Here is a 15179-nt window from a genome sequence, read left to right on the forward strand (position 1 = left end):
GATTTAGACGCTCTACACTGTTTGAGAATGTTAGAAAAAAAGAAGGGTCAAAAGACAGCGCAGATATTTATTTAACCTTTATTTATCACTTTGAAGGTATGATTTTGCTCATGCAGGGTGTTAAGGTCTGGAATAAACCAAATGGAATTTGAAGAACGTGTAATTTGGGAAAGTTCTGTTTTCTGGGATTCACATCTCGCGATGTTTAGCTCTGATCCAGGACGACGCAACACAATGTAGATCGAAATTATATTACAACAGCAAACAGACCTCGATTCCCGACATCTGATCTGGCTCATTTATGTTTAGAAGGCTGGGATCTTTGTTTGAATTTATTACCAACTGATTGAGGGCTTAAAGCAGACTCCTTGTCTCCACAAGTTTTATTTGCTGTCTCACACCACATCCACTAATTCCTTGCCTGAAAGTCTCCCATATTCCGACTGAGCTACAAGACTACACTTGGCGTGACGCAGGAGTCATAAATACCCGATACACAACAATCCTTTGTGAAAAAGAAGTCTCCGGTCCCATTCATTGCTTCAAATCCCTCCTCTATCGAAACATTAAACAGCTCACACCGCTTCTCGGTCGGGCTGTAAGAGAAAGTCTGGCATCGAGCCTCCCAACCAGGCCTGCGGCCGTCGGTGCAGAATTCCCAGCATTGATACGGATTATCATCACCTGAGCTGAGTCCGTGGTAGCTGTAGGCCGGTTTAATTCTGCCCTCAAGGCTGCAAGTTGTAGAACGAGCAATCAATGGGCTGCTGCCAGCTACTAGGGCTAGAGCGGCAAGAAGAAGTGTAGCTTTCAGAGGGCTCATGTTGATTGCTGGACGATGGGGACGGTCTTGAATAGCTGGTAGGGTTTCGTAGATTTTGCAAGATGTTTAGGTGGTGAGGCTATTCTCTTCGCACTGATGTCCACTCTATTTATGTACGATTGAGGATATAGCTTGTAGGCCCGGTAGGGGCGGGTAAGAACGCCAAGTAAGTGTGCGTCAATTAAATTGGTGCTAGGGCAACCGTACATTGCTACTTTTGCAAAGGCTTACGACTTCGAGTGGCGAAGGTAATATATGCAGCTTAAATGCACCTTGCATGTATCTCAATCCTATTGTTTCCTTCTCCGAGATGTTAACATACCCAATGAGTTGATCGGAAGGAAGCATAAGTATTGATAGCTATTTGGTCCAATTACCCTATTGCTAAGTTATAAAAAACTTTTACGTTATATTATGTCTGGATGGATGTCCAGGGCTGGCAATCCTTATGGTGTGGTTTGTGGTTCTGCATACCCTTCCATCTCTTGGATCATGCTCATTGGCGGATGGTCATGAACTTACAGCCGATTGGAGGGGGTTGCCTCATTATTTGCTGACCTGCATGAGATTTAGTTTGTCATTCGTGGTTTAAAGAGGTGGCTCATGGAGGCAGCGGTCGAGGCGGCCAGTGAAATCATGCGGTGTAGTTCGAGACATTCTTACAAGAATTCAGAGCCGGTCTATCCCAACAGTAAGATCGGGCTTTCATTATGAAGAGCGGTCGCAAGAGAGAGCAAGAAATCTAGCCAATATACCTGTCATAGATCGTAACAGCGTCATCGCGCAAACCACCCGCATCCAAGGGTGAATCAGTCGAGATTTTCGATCTCCTTTCTGTATCTTATGATTTCGTGAAGCTTAATCCTATGCCTTTAATCTTTCTTAGCGTTAAATCTTTTAGCATATTACCAATCAACTGTCAATTTACTAGCAGCGATAGCCAGTTCTGGCTCCGTGAACGGTGCATATTTTGTAGAAAAACGGGTCAACCAATGAAACGCAGACAGTGACATGCTCCCGCCGAGCTCTGAGCGGGGAGAGCACCGAACCGTCCAAAAGTCTACAACCCAAGCTCAGTCAAAAGTTCAACGACATCCCCTACTCACAACACAAGACAACCTCACATTTTACCTTAATTTAGTTGAGCCCAATAAGTGATAATCCAATCATCATACAATTTGATTCGTCAGTGCTTCTTGTCGTTTTTCACAGTTACCCCAACTCATCCTTCTTGTCACCTCCCCAGAAGCCGGCACATAAATTTCCCTAAAGAACTTTCAGTCTATCTGAACCAAAACATACGACACTCTACGAACTTACCTCAACATGGAAAGCCACGGTGACCTTAACAACGCTTACGCCGCTCGGCCTAAAGCCGAAATACACCTAGATGAGGCGTATATGGAGCGGTCTTTTGCAATTGCCGCCGGAGAGGATGCTGCAGATCTGCGCGCCCTTTACCGTCCCTTCATCCTAGCCAACCCAACAACGGAAACGAATGACTGGGTGGACCAGCTAGAGTTATGTTCGACACTGAGCATGGTCGACCGCGAGATATTGCAGCGTGGCGCCCCACGTCTGCGGATCCTGGTCCTTGTCGGCAGCCTGCGCAGCCGTTCCTATAGCAGACTGTTGGCATTTGAGGGCGCTCGCATCCTTCACCGACTGGGTTGTGATGTGCGAGTGTACGATCCTGCAGGACTGCCCCTAAAAGACGACGTCAACCACGAGCATCCCAAGGTGCAAGAGCTGCGTCAGCTGAGCAAGTGGAGCGATGGTCAATTCTGGGTCAGCGCCGAACAGCACGGCGCTGTCACTGGCCTGTTCAAGACGCAGATTGACTGGATACCATTGACTGAAGGGTCTGTTCGGCCAACGCAAGGCCGCACGTTGAGTATCGCTCAAGTGTCCGGCGGGTCTCAGAGCTTCAACGCGGTCAACAGCCTACGGCTCTTGGGGCGGTGGATGCGTATGTTCGTCATCCCAAATCAGAGCTCTGTACCCCAGGCATACACGCAGTTCACAGCCGATAGCCCCGACGGGAGGGGCTCTCGTATGATCCCAAGCTCCAACCGGGATAGACTAGTTGATTGTATGGAGGAGCTGGTCAAATACACCATCGTGATGCGCCCGCACTTTGATCTATTCGGAGATAGGTTCAGCGAAAGAATGGAGAGGGAAAGAAAGGCCGCCAATGCTAAGTCTTAATCACATCGTTAGGCCATGTGCATGGCGGATTGCCGATCCTCGACACGTTTCAAGATGCCAGACATGTATGTAAGGGTTTTTGGAAACACTTAGACAGTCTATTTATTGAAGTCATTACAGATATGGAAAGAGATGCATAAATTGTACCGTTCTTAGGCAAAATATTTGGGGAAATAGTGATCCCAAATATTGTCTTGCCCAGTACTTTCATATCATGATCAGAGCCCACAACCCATTTTTTTATTTGCAAAAGAACGAAACAGGCTAAAACTTGCTATATATCAGACCTACAATACCCGACCAGGTTTTCATCACTGCCTTCAGCATTTCCCATCATATTCCAGGCCTACAGCTATGGTGTCAGGTGCACAGCATTTTGTGCATTTCGTCCGGGGCGAGGTGGCTGTGGCCGATGCGTGAGGCCCACATCCGAAGGGCGGCTGAACGCACGATTGGGGGCATGCGGACTGTATCTCATGCAAGGGGTTTCTCGTTAATGCACTGCGCCCGTCCTGGCCATTTTGTGGCATTAGCTACTTTTTGCTCTCCTCGTTCCATTCAGTTCGGCGGCATGATCCGATTAGGTGCTTATGCGCATCGAGGCCGTGAGTTACTTGAGAACTAGCATTCGGTGTTCAGGATGAATACCGCCATGGAGCGAGCCGTGCAAGCTGTAGGATTGAGGTCTGACCGAAGCTATTGAGCGCCAGCAAGTGCTTTCTAAGGTATGGGTAGATGGGCCAGGATTCTATTTGTTCGACCGTCTGCCGATACTCCAGCTGGCACGTCTGAAATTTGTTGATTGCGGGGTACCGAAGTTTATCGACATCATGTGGCAATTAAGCGCCTTACAATGCAGGGCAGTTCGCCGCGTTGCTTTCCACTGGCAGGAGGAACAGTGCCCGTGACGTCGTCTTGGAGCTGAATTGGGGTCAATGTCCCACCCTCCCGGATTATCCAAAGGGATACGGCCGGAATGGTGACCGTGAGACATTGACTCCCCTATCGGGCACGGCAACATAGCGATAACGAGGGCTCACGTCATTTCACTGCCACATCACCTACCCCTCCCCCCTTTCCGAATTACGGCATCTTCACACCTACGCAACCAAATCGACAGGCTAAAGGCTAGTTATCGGGGGCTAATTCATCGAATTGCGGTTGAAAGGCTATCAGAAACCATTCGACCTAAGCTGTATTTGACCTCTGGTGGTCTTTCTCCGCGAAGATGGATCCCGCAAAGCTCACTGGCCAGGCCCTCCTCAGCCACATCATCCAAACAACCCCCATCATCGACAATCATGCTCATCCTCTTCTCGACCTCAATGCCATCGGTCGTTACCCTCTCCTTTCCATCACTACTGAGGCCAGTGGAGATGCAATTCATGCCTCGTTGACCAGTCTGGCCCACTTGCGTGCTGTGAAGCAGCTATCCAAGGTGCTGCGATGTGAGCCAAGCTGGGAAGCCGTAGTCAACGCCATCGAGGCGAAACGTATCGAAGACTATGACGCCTGGGTCGAGGAATGCCTCAACGGGATTGAATCAGTTCTTGTCGACGATGGATTAGACGGCGAGCATGAGGTCTATCCTTACACGTACTTCAGCGACCTAACGCGGAGTCCGGCCAAGCGAATCGTCCGCATTGAGAAGATCGCGGCAGATATCATCAACGAGCACCTTCCCACGGACGAAACGGCAGTGAGAACTTCCAAAGACGCTGGCATTGTGTTTGAAAAGGCGTTAAAGGCGTTTGATCACAGCATCGCTGAAGCCATCGCCGACCCAGAGGTAGTTGGCTTTAAGTCCGTCATCTGCTACCGCACTGGGCTTGCCATCCCCAGAAAACCGGATGCTACCGCGGCTAGGAAGGCCTTCGAGGAAATCCATGCGACTCACACTCAAGGGACGGACAAGGCATTCAAGCGAGTCAACCACCCAGGTTTGAACGAGTACTTGGTTCATAGGCTCGCATGCCTCATCAGAAACGCCGAGGGTTCAGGCAAGAAGCCAATCCAGTTCCACACCGGCCTGGGTGATAATGATATCACCTTAACCTCGGCCTCCCCATCCCATCTGCAGGATTTCATTCGCCAGTATCCCAAAGTACCCATTGTGCTACTTCATGCAAGCTACCCATTTATGAGGGAAGCTGGGTACTTGGCGTGTGTGTACTCCAACGTATACGCTGATATTGGAGAAATATTCCCTTTTCTGAGCCGAGATGGTCAAGAGACTGCCTTGCGGCAGATTCTTGAGATCTGCCCTTGGTCCAAGATCCTCTGGAGTACCGATGGACACTGGTTTCCGGAGACCTACCTCCTCGCCGTGCTCCAAGTGAGAGAGGTCTTGGAAAAGGTTGGTGAAAAATAATCCTCATCGACGTTCCGAGTATGACAGCTAACCTGGTTGTAGGTTTTGAGCGAGTACGCTCGCAAAGGACACATGACATGGAAAGAAGCTACTCAGCTTGTAAAGGATGTCCTTTTCAATAATTCGAACCACATCTATCACCTGGGCCTTCAATTCAGCTTCGACGAAACCATTATGAATCCACGGAGATTATCAGGAAGAAGTGATCTCGATATTCTCGAAGCTTTCTTGGACGGAAAGAAACCGCCGCAATACCTCCGTATCTACTGGAACGATATGACAGCAACGCCAAGGGTCCGCGCAGTTCCGATGCGGAAGGTTCTCTCCGTACTGAATGAAGATGGGGACTTCTCGATCAGCATCACAAAAGCAAGTCTTGGTCTCCTGCAGAACGACCACGTTGTGCCGGGGGCATCCGGTACAGGCGAATACCGGCTCCATCCAGACTTTACCTCCCTGCAAGAGGGGCCGAGAGATGGTCATATCAGTGTCTTTGGTGACTTCAGAGAGTACGATGGAACCGCCGTGCCCTTTTGCCCTCGATCTTTGTTGCAGCGGGTGGTTGAAATTGCTGCTCGGCACGGGTTGACCTTCGATCTCGGGTTCGAAATCGAGCTGGTACTCTTACAGCGTGTTGACAATTCCTTTGAGAAGTACAAAACCATGAGCAACGACGGACATGCGTGGTCCACCTCTCGCATGATGGATCATCCAGCTTTCTCCAAGGTCATCGAGAGGGCTGTTGCCGAGTTGGATGCGAATGGCATCTACATTGAGCAGGTACACCCCGAAAGTGCCGCTGGCCAGTTTGAGGTCATTCTTCCACGAGCTCCCCCTCTGGAGGCCGTGGACACTCTCCTTTATGTGCGGGAGGTCATCTCCAGCATTGCCACCTCTGAAGGGTACAAAATGACTCTCCATCCCAAACCGTTCCCGACATCCTGCGGCACCGCCGCCCATGTGCACATGTCAATCACCTCGGCCGGCGGGTCCAAACCCGAAGTATACAACCCCTTCTACGCTGGGATTTTGAAGCATCTTCGAGCTATCGCCGCCTTCACTTATAGCAACCCTGTGAGTTACGAGAGAGTCCAAGATGGGTGCTGGGCCGGCGGCCGATGGGTCACGTGGGGTACACAGAATCGGGAGACGCCACTGCGAAAGATCGAGGACAGTCATTGGGAGATTAAATGTATGGACGGCATCGCCAACCCGTATCTGGCTCTCGCCGCGCTGCTAGGGGCAGGCACTCATGGAGTCATCCAAGGCGAGAAACTGGTCTGGGGAGACTGTGAGGTCGACCCGGCGTCCCTGACGCCCAATGACCGTAAAGAGCTTGGTGTAGAGCAAATGCTTCCATCTGGGTTGCCTGAGGCCTTGGCAGCTCTGCGCGCGGACGATGTCATGAATGAGGTATTGGGGGAAGATTTGGTTGACAGATATAACACGATCAAGCAAGAGGAGATGAAAAATTTGGAGACCATAAGCAGTGATGACCGGCGACAGTGGATTATGGAGAGATACTAGGAACTGAAAAGTATGAGGGAAGCATTTGAACCAGTCTAAGATGCATCTTTGTCGACATAGTTAATCAAGTTATGTTTTCGTGGAAAAGGTAGCGTGGAGATATGATAAGCCGACTTTCCAACGTCAAATGCACCCTGGTCTGTCCATTAATTTAATCTGTAAGCTTCCTGTGTGCTACATGGCGCAATCACTTGCTCTCTTTGATGACCGTCTGCAAAGCTTTGGCGTAATCGGCAACCTCCTTCGCGCCGATGAGTGTAAAGTCTCTCTTCCTCCCCTCAATCAAGATGTGTGGCACCGCATCAACGCCATCCATGGAAGCCATGCGAATCATATTTCGCGTTTCAATCTTGCCCTCGCTGTCATCTTCAACAACCTCGCGCGCCTCAGCCTCCGCGATCCCCGCCTCGACGCAAGCTTCTATCAGCACCTGCTTCGAATTCTGATCCTGCTCACGCTCGAAGTAGCGGCTGTATAGCGCCTCTACAAGCTTATCTGCAACCTCTGCATTCTTGGCTTCTTGGAAATGCTGGATTATCCGGTGAGCGGGGAAGGTGTTGGACATGGTCCCGCCGAAGGAGAAGTTGATGCCGACTGTGGCGCCAAGAGCGCCCATGGTCGCCTCAAAAACTTCTTGCTTTTGGTCCGAGGCGTCATGCTTGGCTGTTTTGTACCAATTTCGTTTATCCTGCGGCTCGGATGGGTACTCCGGATGGAGCTGGTAAGGACGGAAGACGATGGTGAAGGAGACGTCGTTGGCAGCGGGGGATGCCGCGACCTGGGCAAGTGCCTCACCTAGTCTATTTGATTGTCGTCCTATTTAGAATCCATAGTTCAAGTTAAATCACATTGACTCGCACCTTTTCTTGGCAATATACGTCCTGTCGCTGGTTTAGCCAGTGCTGTGCTGGTGGACGAATCCTTGGTGCGGATGGGACAAGCCAACATACCAGGGACATATTGTGTCTAGGGTGAAGGTGATCTGAGACTTGTACATGGTTCTGAGTCAAATTGTTTACAGTGATGGAATTCGTTCGCTATTATTCTTTTCGTGTTCCAGACGTTGTCTTCTCGAACAATGATGCTGACAGATTGAAATGGCATGACCCCGCACCAAAGGTCGATCCACGTTCACGTGGCTGATCGTGTTAGTGAACCATCCCGTCCAAGTAGATCCCCATCCTCACATGCCACCTAGTGTAAGTCGGGGTGTTGCACTTGAAGCAGGTAACTAAATGCCTCTTTTGAGGGGAAAAGCGTTTTCTCATTAATTATAAAATATCAAGTGCAGGCGTGGGAGTAGATAACCGAGTCAATTACACATATTTTTGCAGTGACACCCATTCGCAGCCGACGTAATACTCTGTGGCAGATAAGACTTCCGAGCCCGGAGACTAATAAGACCCGTAGCCCTCTAGTGTCGCACTAACACCGGTATGCCAAGGCAGTCTATCAGAGAAATCTGGGGAGGAAAGTCGAAGAGAGTTCAGCTCCACTTCTGGACTTTTCGCGAACTTCAATTGAGGATAGAGGCTGAGAGTGGCCTAGTGGCCTAGGATGTCAACTGTTGGCGAAAGCTGCACGGCGGGTGTCCATTTAACTTTGCGGCAATGTTCAAAGAACGTGGACATGAATTCTTCGTGTGAGTCAGGCGTCAAACCAGGACTCAGTCTCTTTTTATTCTTTTTCTCCCTCCTTCCCTAGCCCATCTGTGAATAACGTATGTGAACTCTTCTTTCACTTTCACCACCTCACACCTCACCCAACATTCGGCCATTGTTTTCGGCAACACTATTGGTGCATTATTCACAAGCCAACCCTTTGAAATATTTCTATAACCTTGACGTGTCATCATGGGGTCAGGTGTCCTATTTCTCAATGGGCAGATCTTGGCCAAAGCCGAGACGGGCATCAACGCGGAGCCGACTTTCGCGGATAGCATGCTAGTGAAAGATGGAAAAATCGCAGCTATCGGATCTCGAAACGAGGTGGTGCCAAAGGACATCAACGGACTAGACGTCCATGACCTCCAACAGCGCACCATTCTACCGGGATTCATCGACGGCCACATGCACCTCCTTCTTTTAGGCCAGTCCCTACGAAAGCTCGACTTGGTTCACTGCACAACTCTGGAAGACATTCGGTCGACCATCAAGGCTTATGCAAAGGCAAATCCCGCGCTGCCAACCATCCTCTGCAAAGGATGGAGGCATTCGATGACCCCTGATGGAGTGACGGCGGCTCTACTCGACGATATTGACCCACGGCCAATCTTTATCGACGCGAGTTCCCTGCATTCGTGTTGGTGCAATTCGGCGGCGTTGGAAGTACTTGGGGTTGCTGATATGCCCGACCCTGCAGGTGGTCGAATCCACCGCGATGCAGAGGGGAAGCCCTCAGGAGTATTGGATGAAGGTGCGATGATGTCTATCATTTGGCCGTTTCAGGCATCTTCATCTCCAAAAGAGGAGCGCATGAAGGCAATCAGTGCAGCGATTGGAGAATACAATGCCGCGGGTTACACAGGAGTGGTGGAGATGGCCATGGACGAAGAAGCATGGGACGCACTTGTGAGTCTGCGGGACGCTCAGCCCGAGCTTGCAATGCGTGTGGCCGCACATTGGCTGGTAAAGCCAACCACGGACCTAGAAGCCAACTCAAGACAAGTTCGGCGCGCCATCGAATTGAGCCAGCAGTACAACACCAGCAACAGCCCTGACCTCAAGATCGTTGGTATCAAGGTCATTTGCGACGGTATCATCGACGCTTGCACTGCGTATCTCTCTCAACCCTATGCACCTGCGGACTCCCCCCCGCCGATTTGGGACCCGGAGTACCTGAACCCCGTCGTCAAGGAGGCAGACGCCGGCGGTCTCCAGGTCGCACTGCACGCCATCGGAGACGCAGCGATAAAGATGGCCATCGACGCCATTGAAAGCCATGCTACTCCCGGACGTCGGCACCGCATCGAGCACTTGGAGCTTGCGTCGCCCGAAGACGCACGCCGGCTTGGAAAACTGGGACTCACAGCATCCATCCAACCAGTGCACGCCGATCCATCCATTCTCAAAGAGTGGCCGCGGCTTCTTGGAGAGGACCGCTGCCAGAGAGCCTTTGCTTACCGCGAGTTCGCTGACTCTGGGGCCCTGATGGCAATCGGCAGTGATAGTCCAACGTCACCGTGGGCGCCGATGCATAACCTGTACGTTGCAACGACCAGGCGCTCTTCTCGAAGCCCCGAGTATGTTGGGGCCGTCAACGAGCACTTCCGGTTAGGTCTCTGCGAATCCGTCGTGGCGGCGACGTGGGGTGCGGCTCGCAGTGTGTTTGCCGAAGAGCGGACGGGCAGTCTTGGAGTAGGCAAGCTCGCAGACTTTGTCGTTGTGGACATGAAGTGGGATGCGGGAAGTCTCTTGCAGGCTGGAGTGAAGGAAACTTGGTTTGGCGGCAGGAAAGTATGGGAGTGTCAAGATACCAAGAAGCCATAGCTCGACTGAAGAGTCCTCTGCGGAGCATAACGCAAGGGATGTTGATTGTGAGCCGGGCAGGAAAGGAGGCTGGTTACCAAATATGAATAGACATCACGCAACAACTATCTGCATCGCTCATTCACCATGCGGGGCCTAATCCCCAATGTGATTTATCATGTACTTCTTAGCACCACCGGCGAGCGGTTTACGAGTGGCTTTGCATCTCGAATGATGTATAAGAAGAACTAGCTACGAGACAATCACTTGATAGGGCATTGGCTGGGAGGAAAAGAGGGGATTGGAGTCTTCCACAAGATGACACTGTAAGCCTGGCTTCATACGGTCCACTCTCACGATCGACCGTATGTGGTGAGGTTGTGAGCCCGACTTTGGCAGAGATTTCTGCAGCTACCGTGCCAACCGTGCCTGGGTCCGGTAGGACGCGCCGACTAACACGCGAAGAGCGAGCTCCGAAGTGGGTGAGCCCCGTTCGGTGAAGGATTTGCTGACCCACACCCGTCCATATAAAGCTCTGGGTATCCCATCCAAAGTTTTCTCTCTTCCATAACAAACATAGATAACCTTTACGACTCTTCAGCAATGGCTTGTATGCATAGCTGTTTTCAATATTTGAGACCATAACACTGGTAAGTACTATATTGCCGTACCGCATTTTCCTTTCTTTATGCCCAACATGATTCAATTTTCCACACTATTCGCAGTTTCCACGCAAGCCGTCGCAAGAGCCTTATGACGTGTCGATGAGCGTTTCAATCCTTCCTTGGATGTATGATTTCTGGGCTATATTTCACTTGGAATATACAGCAATGAATGTTGCAGAACATATGCTAACATTTCCTCAAGTAACAAAAATACTGCTTCTACGCTCAAACCTTCGGACTAACCAACCAGTTCCTACATTTTGGAACCTACCCCCATTATGTTAGATGTGCCTCTCGACATATGCTTGATATAAGTGCGCATACTGTAGTGATAAAAGTGCCAAATCTTTCTTATTATATAGCCTTGAAGAATTCACAGTTCAATGAAAGCTCCCTTTGCATCTCAGGATTATCACCGAGTTCTGCCTGTCTCATCTCGTTCTTGATCAGGCCATTGCAGTGGAAGGAATGATTTTCACTTGACCATTGCTTGAGGTTACATTTAATGCTGTCTCGACCTTCAGTGTCAAAAAGCACTAGAGTACTTGCTGAGGGTATGTTCATGTTGTAGGGAGGTGCATGGACGGCTGCATACATAACCCACTCTGACAGCAGCTATACTACCTGGATTGGCATGATCGACAATGGGGCCCTGAAGTCTTAAAAGAATCCAATCAAAAAGTATCATAGCTCATTACAGCTTCGCCTCGACTGCCGAGAGGCATTCTTTAATTCACATATATCGACTCCAACGGAGCCCTTTTGTTCCCCTCGTTTTTATGCTGGTTGAAAGTCTTACTATTGTAGTTCAGTTGAGTTTTTACCAAAGTCAACACCTGGATTGTCATTATTTAGGCTGTATCTTGTTGCATAAGACATTCATGACATTGCCCCGTAACTCTAGATGCCAAGTATAAAACTTGAAGTTTCTATATGAGGATTGTTTTATCCAGACTATCTTATCTAATCCTCTATGCCGTTAAAAGGCATGAGCTGTCAGAAGCATGTTTACTTCTTCGAGCCCCATAGATCCGCGAATGGATCCCAGCTCGAATCCTCGACCGGCGTGTATTCCATCCTGTTGGCAATGTTCTTCGCAACATCCTTCCCGTACACGGCTCCGATCCATGCAAATGCCAAATCGATACCAGCACTAATGCCCGACGACGTCCAGATGTGCCCATCCTGCACCCAACGCGCCTTGTGAACCCAATCCACTTCCGGCCGCAGCGCAATCGTCTGGTCCCACGAAAGCTTGTTCGTCGTCGCCCGCTTGCCGTCCAGCACGCCCGCCCGCGCCGCTACTCCCGCGCCCGTGCAGACAGTGAGAAGGTACTGGAGCGAATCGAACCTCTCCTTAACGAAGTCAATAGCGGTCCTGATCCCGGGATTCCGCGTGCCTTGCCCGCCGGGGATGATGAGCACGTCGAGCGGCGGGGCCGTCTGAAAGGTATGGGTTGGCACGATGCTCTGGCCGAAGTCGGAAGTCGTCGTTGCGACCTCCTTGTCGACAATAACCTTGGTCGACACGGGGTCCAGCGTCTGGGCGACGATGTACAGGTTCATGTCGTAAGAGCGCGCCAGTAGGTTGAGCGCATCCAGCGGCCCGAAGACATCGAGAGCCTGAAAGGCCGGGAAGACCACGACGCCGAAATTAACGGGCTTGCCTTGTGGGCTGTCAGCCAAGTTACTTCCAAACTGCTAGCAGTCTTCGACTCATAGCTCATAGGTATGGCCTGCTCGGACTCGGTACTCACCGCTGGCAGCATATTGTCTGATCCGAGCCATTGGTGGGCTCTGGCTAAATGTTCTAACGCAGGACAATGGAGCTGACGCTGCCGCCGTGGGTCTTTTAGCGAATATTGAGAGGGCGACAGTGCGGCTTTTGCTGAACATAATAGCACTTGATGCTTATCACGGTTTCTCGGGACAAGGGGCCAACTTTAAAACCCCGCCATTTAACCACAGCTGCTTTTATCACTCAAGATGTGCCGGAAGACCGATGAGCGTGCTCGGAGATCGGGATGATAGGAGGTTACGTAAGGAGTTTGCGGGGTTCATGAATCAGAAGGACGAGAAGAGGATCCGTAATTGGGCACACTTCACATCACGTCATCTTCCCTTGTGGTCAGCCCCGAGACACAACAACACTGCGACGGCCATCATATCTTGTCGATAGGGCGCCACGCCTTGTGTAAATTTGTTATTCATTTAAACGCCCCGAAACCGCAGTTTCTGTAGTGTTATCTTAACACCTCGCTGGCCTTGTTGAAGTTCCCCTCTCTCTGTGATCCCACCACCGCTCTTGGCATTTTTCAACATGCTCATCATAGCTTGTTGCCCATGTTCACATGAATCGCTTTGATTTGGCTGTAGGCTTCCAGTCCTGCTTCACCGAGCTCCCTTCCGATACCGCTTTGCTTCACGCCACCGAAAGGAACTCTGGGGTCGCAATCCTGGCTACTGTTCACCCATACCATGCCTGACTCGATCTCGGCAGCGACACGATGCGCCTTCTCTAGGTTCGTCGTGAAGACCGCGGCACCAAGGCCATAGACACTGTCATTGGCGATCTCAATCGCCTCGGACTCCGTGCCGAATTTCTGAATGACAACGACGGGGCCGAAAATTTCTTCGCGCCAGATTCTCATGTCGCTCCTGACGTCTGTGAAGACCGTCGGGGAGACGTAGTAGCCCTTGCTGAGGTGCGCTGGCCGCTCGCCGCCGGTCTTGATCGTCGCACCTTCGTCACGGCCGATTTGGATATAAGACAAAATGCGCTCGTGTTGTTGTTTTGACACCTGCGGGCCCTGGTAGGTCTCTGAATCCCATTGGTTGCCCACCTTGCTCGTGCTCTGGACCTCCTCAACGAACTTGGCAACGAAGGTATCGTAAATGTCTTGCTGAACCAGGATGCGAGAGGTGGCAGTGCAAATTTGACCCTGGTTTGACATGATGCCCAAGTGTGACCACTTGACAGCTTGTTCAAGGTCGGCGTCGTTGAACACCAAGAGGGGAGACTTTCCACCCGTCTCCAAGGTAATGTTCTTCAAAGTCGCCGATGCCATTTTCATGATATTGGTTGCAGTCGCTGTGGATCCCGTGAAAGCAACCTTGTCGACTAACGGATGCTGGACGAGGGCGGCACCAGCATCCTTACCCAGGCCATTGATGACGTTCACAACGCCTGGAGGGAACCCGGCTTCCTTTATAAGGCGACCGAGAATTAGGATGCTCAAGGGGGTCTGCTCGGCCGCTTTGATAACCACGGTATTGCCGCAGGCTAGAGCTGGGCCGAGTTTCCACGTCGCCATTGACAGCGGGTAATTCCATGGGATGATTTGGCCGACGACACCGACGGGTTGCCGGACGGTGTAGGCGAACTTGTTGGGCAGGTTGATGGTCTGGCCGAAAATTTTATCGCACCAGCCGCTGTAGTAGCGGATGACACCGACGGCCTCGACGAGGTCATTCGTCAACGCCTCTGTGTAAGTTTTACCTGTAGGGAAAACGCGGTCAGTATTGGATTGTTATGAACATGCCAATCATAAAGCGGCGATTTTGGTGTCTTCTCACCATTGTCCCATGCGTCAATAGTTGCGAGCAACTCCTTATTCGAATCAATCAAGTCAGCTAGACGTGCCATCAGGACGCCTCTATCTGAAGATGCCAGCTCCTTCCATGCCGAGTTCTTCAATGCTGCCGCCGCCGCCTTCACTGCTTTGTCGACATCGTCAGCTGTGGCTGCATGAACTGCCGCAATCTCTTCTTCGGTTCTGAGCAGCAAGGTTCCGTTAGTGTGTTGCTCCTTTCTCGAAGAGGGGGTGGTTTGAATTAAGCCTGACGGTGAAATGGACTCACGCAGGGTCAATGGCGGATATGGTTTGTCCAGAGGACGAGGGCACGAATTCGTTGTTGATGAAAAGACCAGTTGGCTGAGACCATTTCTGGCCGTTTGGCGCAGTAAGTTCGACGGTGAGATTTCCCATCGTATCAGTGGGATTTGAAGTCTAGGGAGATACAATGAGGATTGATCGGTGAATAGAACCAAGTCAAAGGTTTGAAAACAGGCCCAGTGAGAAATGAAATTGAAGATTATTTGGGCGTATGTTGAGAGA

The 15179-nt window shown here is 50.9% G+C and overlaps 6 protein-coding genes across 6 annotated transcripts; 3 read left to right on the forward strand and 3 right to left on the reverse strand.

Moving 5' to 3' along the window:
- Nucleotides 1-2149: 2149 nt before the first annotated feature.
- Nucleotides 2150-3031, forward strand: EsH8_V_000316 (uncharacterized protein; the record flags this gene model as incomplete). The annotated part of the gene is made up of 1 exon (XM_083272832.1): nt 2150-3031. The coding sequence occupies one exon, from the start codon at nt 2150-2152 to the stop codon at nt 3029-3031; it is 882 nt and encodes a 293-aa protein (XP_083125547.1).
- A 1228-nt stretch (nt 3032-4259) lies between these two features.
- On the forward strand, nt 4260-6929 carry EsH8_V_000317 (uncharacterized protein; the record flags this gene model as incomplete). Its single annotated transcript, XM_083272833.1, has 2 exons — nt 4260-5387; nt 5445-6929. 2 exons carry the CDS (start codon nt 4260-4262, stop codon nt 6927-6929), a joined length of 2613 nt encoding a protein of 870 aa, XP_083125548.1.
- Nucleotides 6930-7116: 187 nt separating this feature from the next.
- Nucleotides 7117-7926, reverse strand: EsH8_V_000318 (DsbA family oxidoreductase; the record flags this gene model as incomplete). The annotated part of the gene is made up of 3 exons (XM_083272834.1): nt 7117-7729; nt 7790-7810; nt 7880-7926. The coding sequence occupies 3 exons, from the start codon at nt 7924-7926 to the stop codon at nt 7117-7119; spliced, it is 681 nt and encodes a 226-aa protein (XP_083125549.1).
- Nucleotides 7927-8782: 856 nt separating this feature from the next.
- Nucleotides 8783-10417, forward strand: EsH8_V_000319 (amidohydrolase 3; the record flags this gene model as incomplete). Its single annotated transcript, XM_083272835.1, has 1 exon — nt 8783-10417. The coding sequence occupies one exon, from the start codon at nt 8783-8785 to the stop codon at nt 10415-10417; it is 1635 nt and encodes a 544-aa protein (XP_083125550.1).
- Nucleotides 10418-12069: 1652 nt separating this feature from the next.
- On the reverse strand, nt 12070-12849 carry EsH8_V_000320 (DJ-1/PfpI family protein; the record flags this gene model as incomplete). The annotated part of the gene is made up of 2 exons (XM_083272836.1): nt 12070-12728; nt 12819-12849. 2 exons carry the CDS (start codon nt 12847-12849, stop codon nt 12070-12072), a joined length of 690 nt encoding a protein of 229 aa, XP_083125551.1.
- Nucleotides 12850-13388: 539 nt separating this feature from the next.
- EsH8_V_000321 (uncharacterized protein) lies at nt 13389-15050 on the reverse strand (the record flags this gene model as incomplete). The annotated part of the gene is made up of 3 exons (XM_083272837.1): nt 13389-14560; nt 14638-14837; nt 14923-15050. 3 exons carry the CDS (start codon nt 15048-15050, stop codon nt 13389-13391), a joined length of 1500 nt encoding a protein of 499 aa, XP_083125552.1.
- Between the last annotated feature and the right edge of the window lie 129 nt (nt 15051-15179).

This window comes from Colletotrichum jinshuiense, chromosome 5 (genome assembly GCF_051148585.1).
Source record: "Colletotrichum jinshuiense chromosome 5, complete sequence".
In the NCBI taxonomy this organism is placed as follows: Eukaryota; Fungi; Ascomycota; class Sordariomycetes; order Glomerellales; family Glomerellaceae; genus Colletotrichum; species Colletotrichum jinshuiense.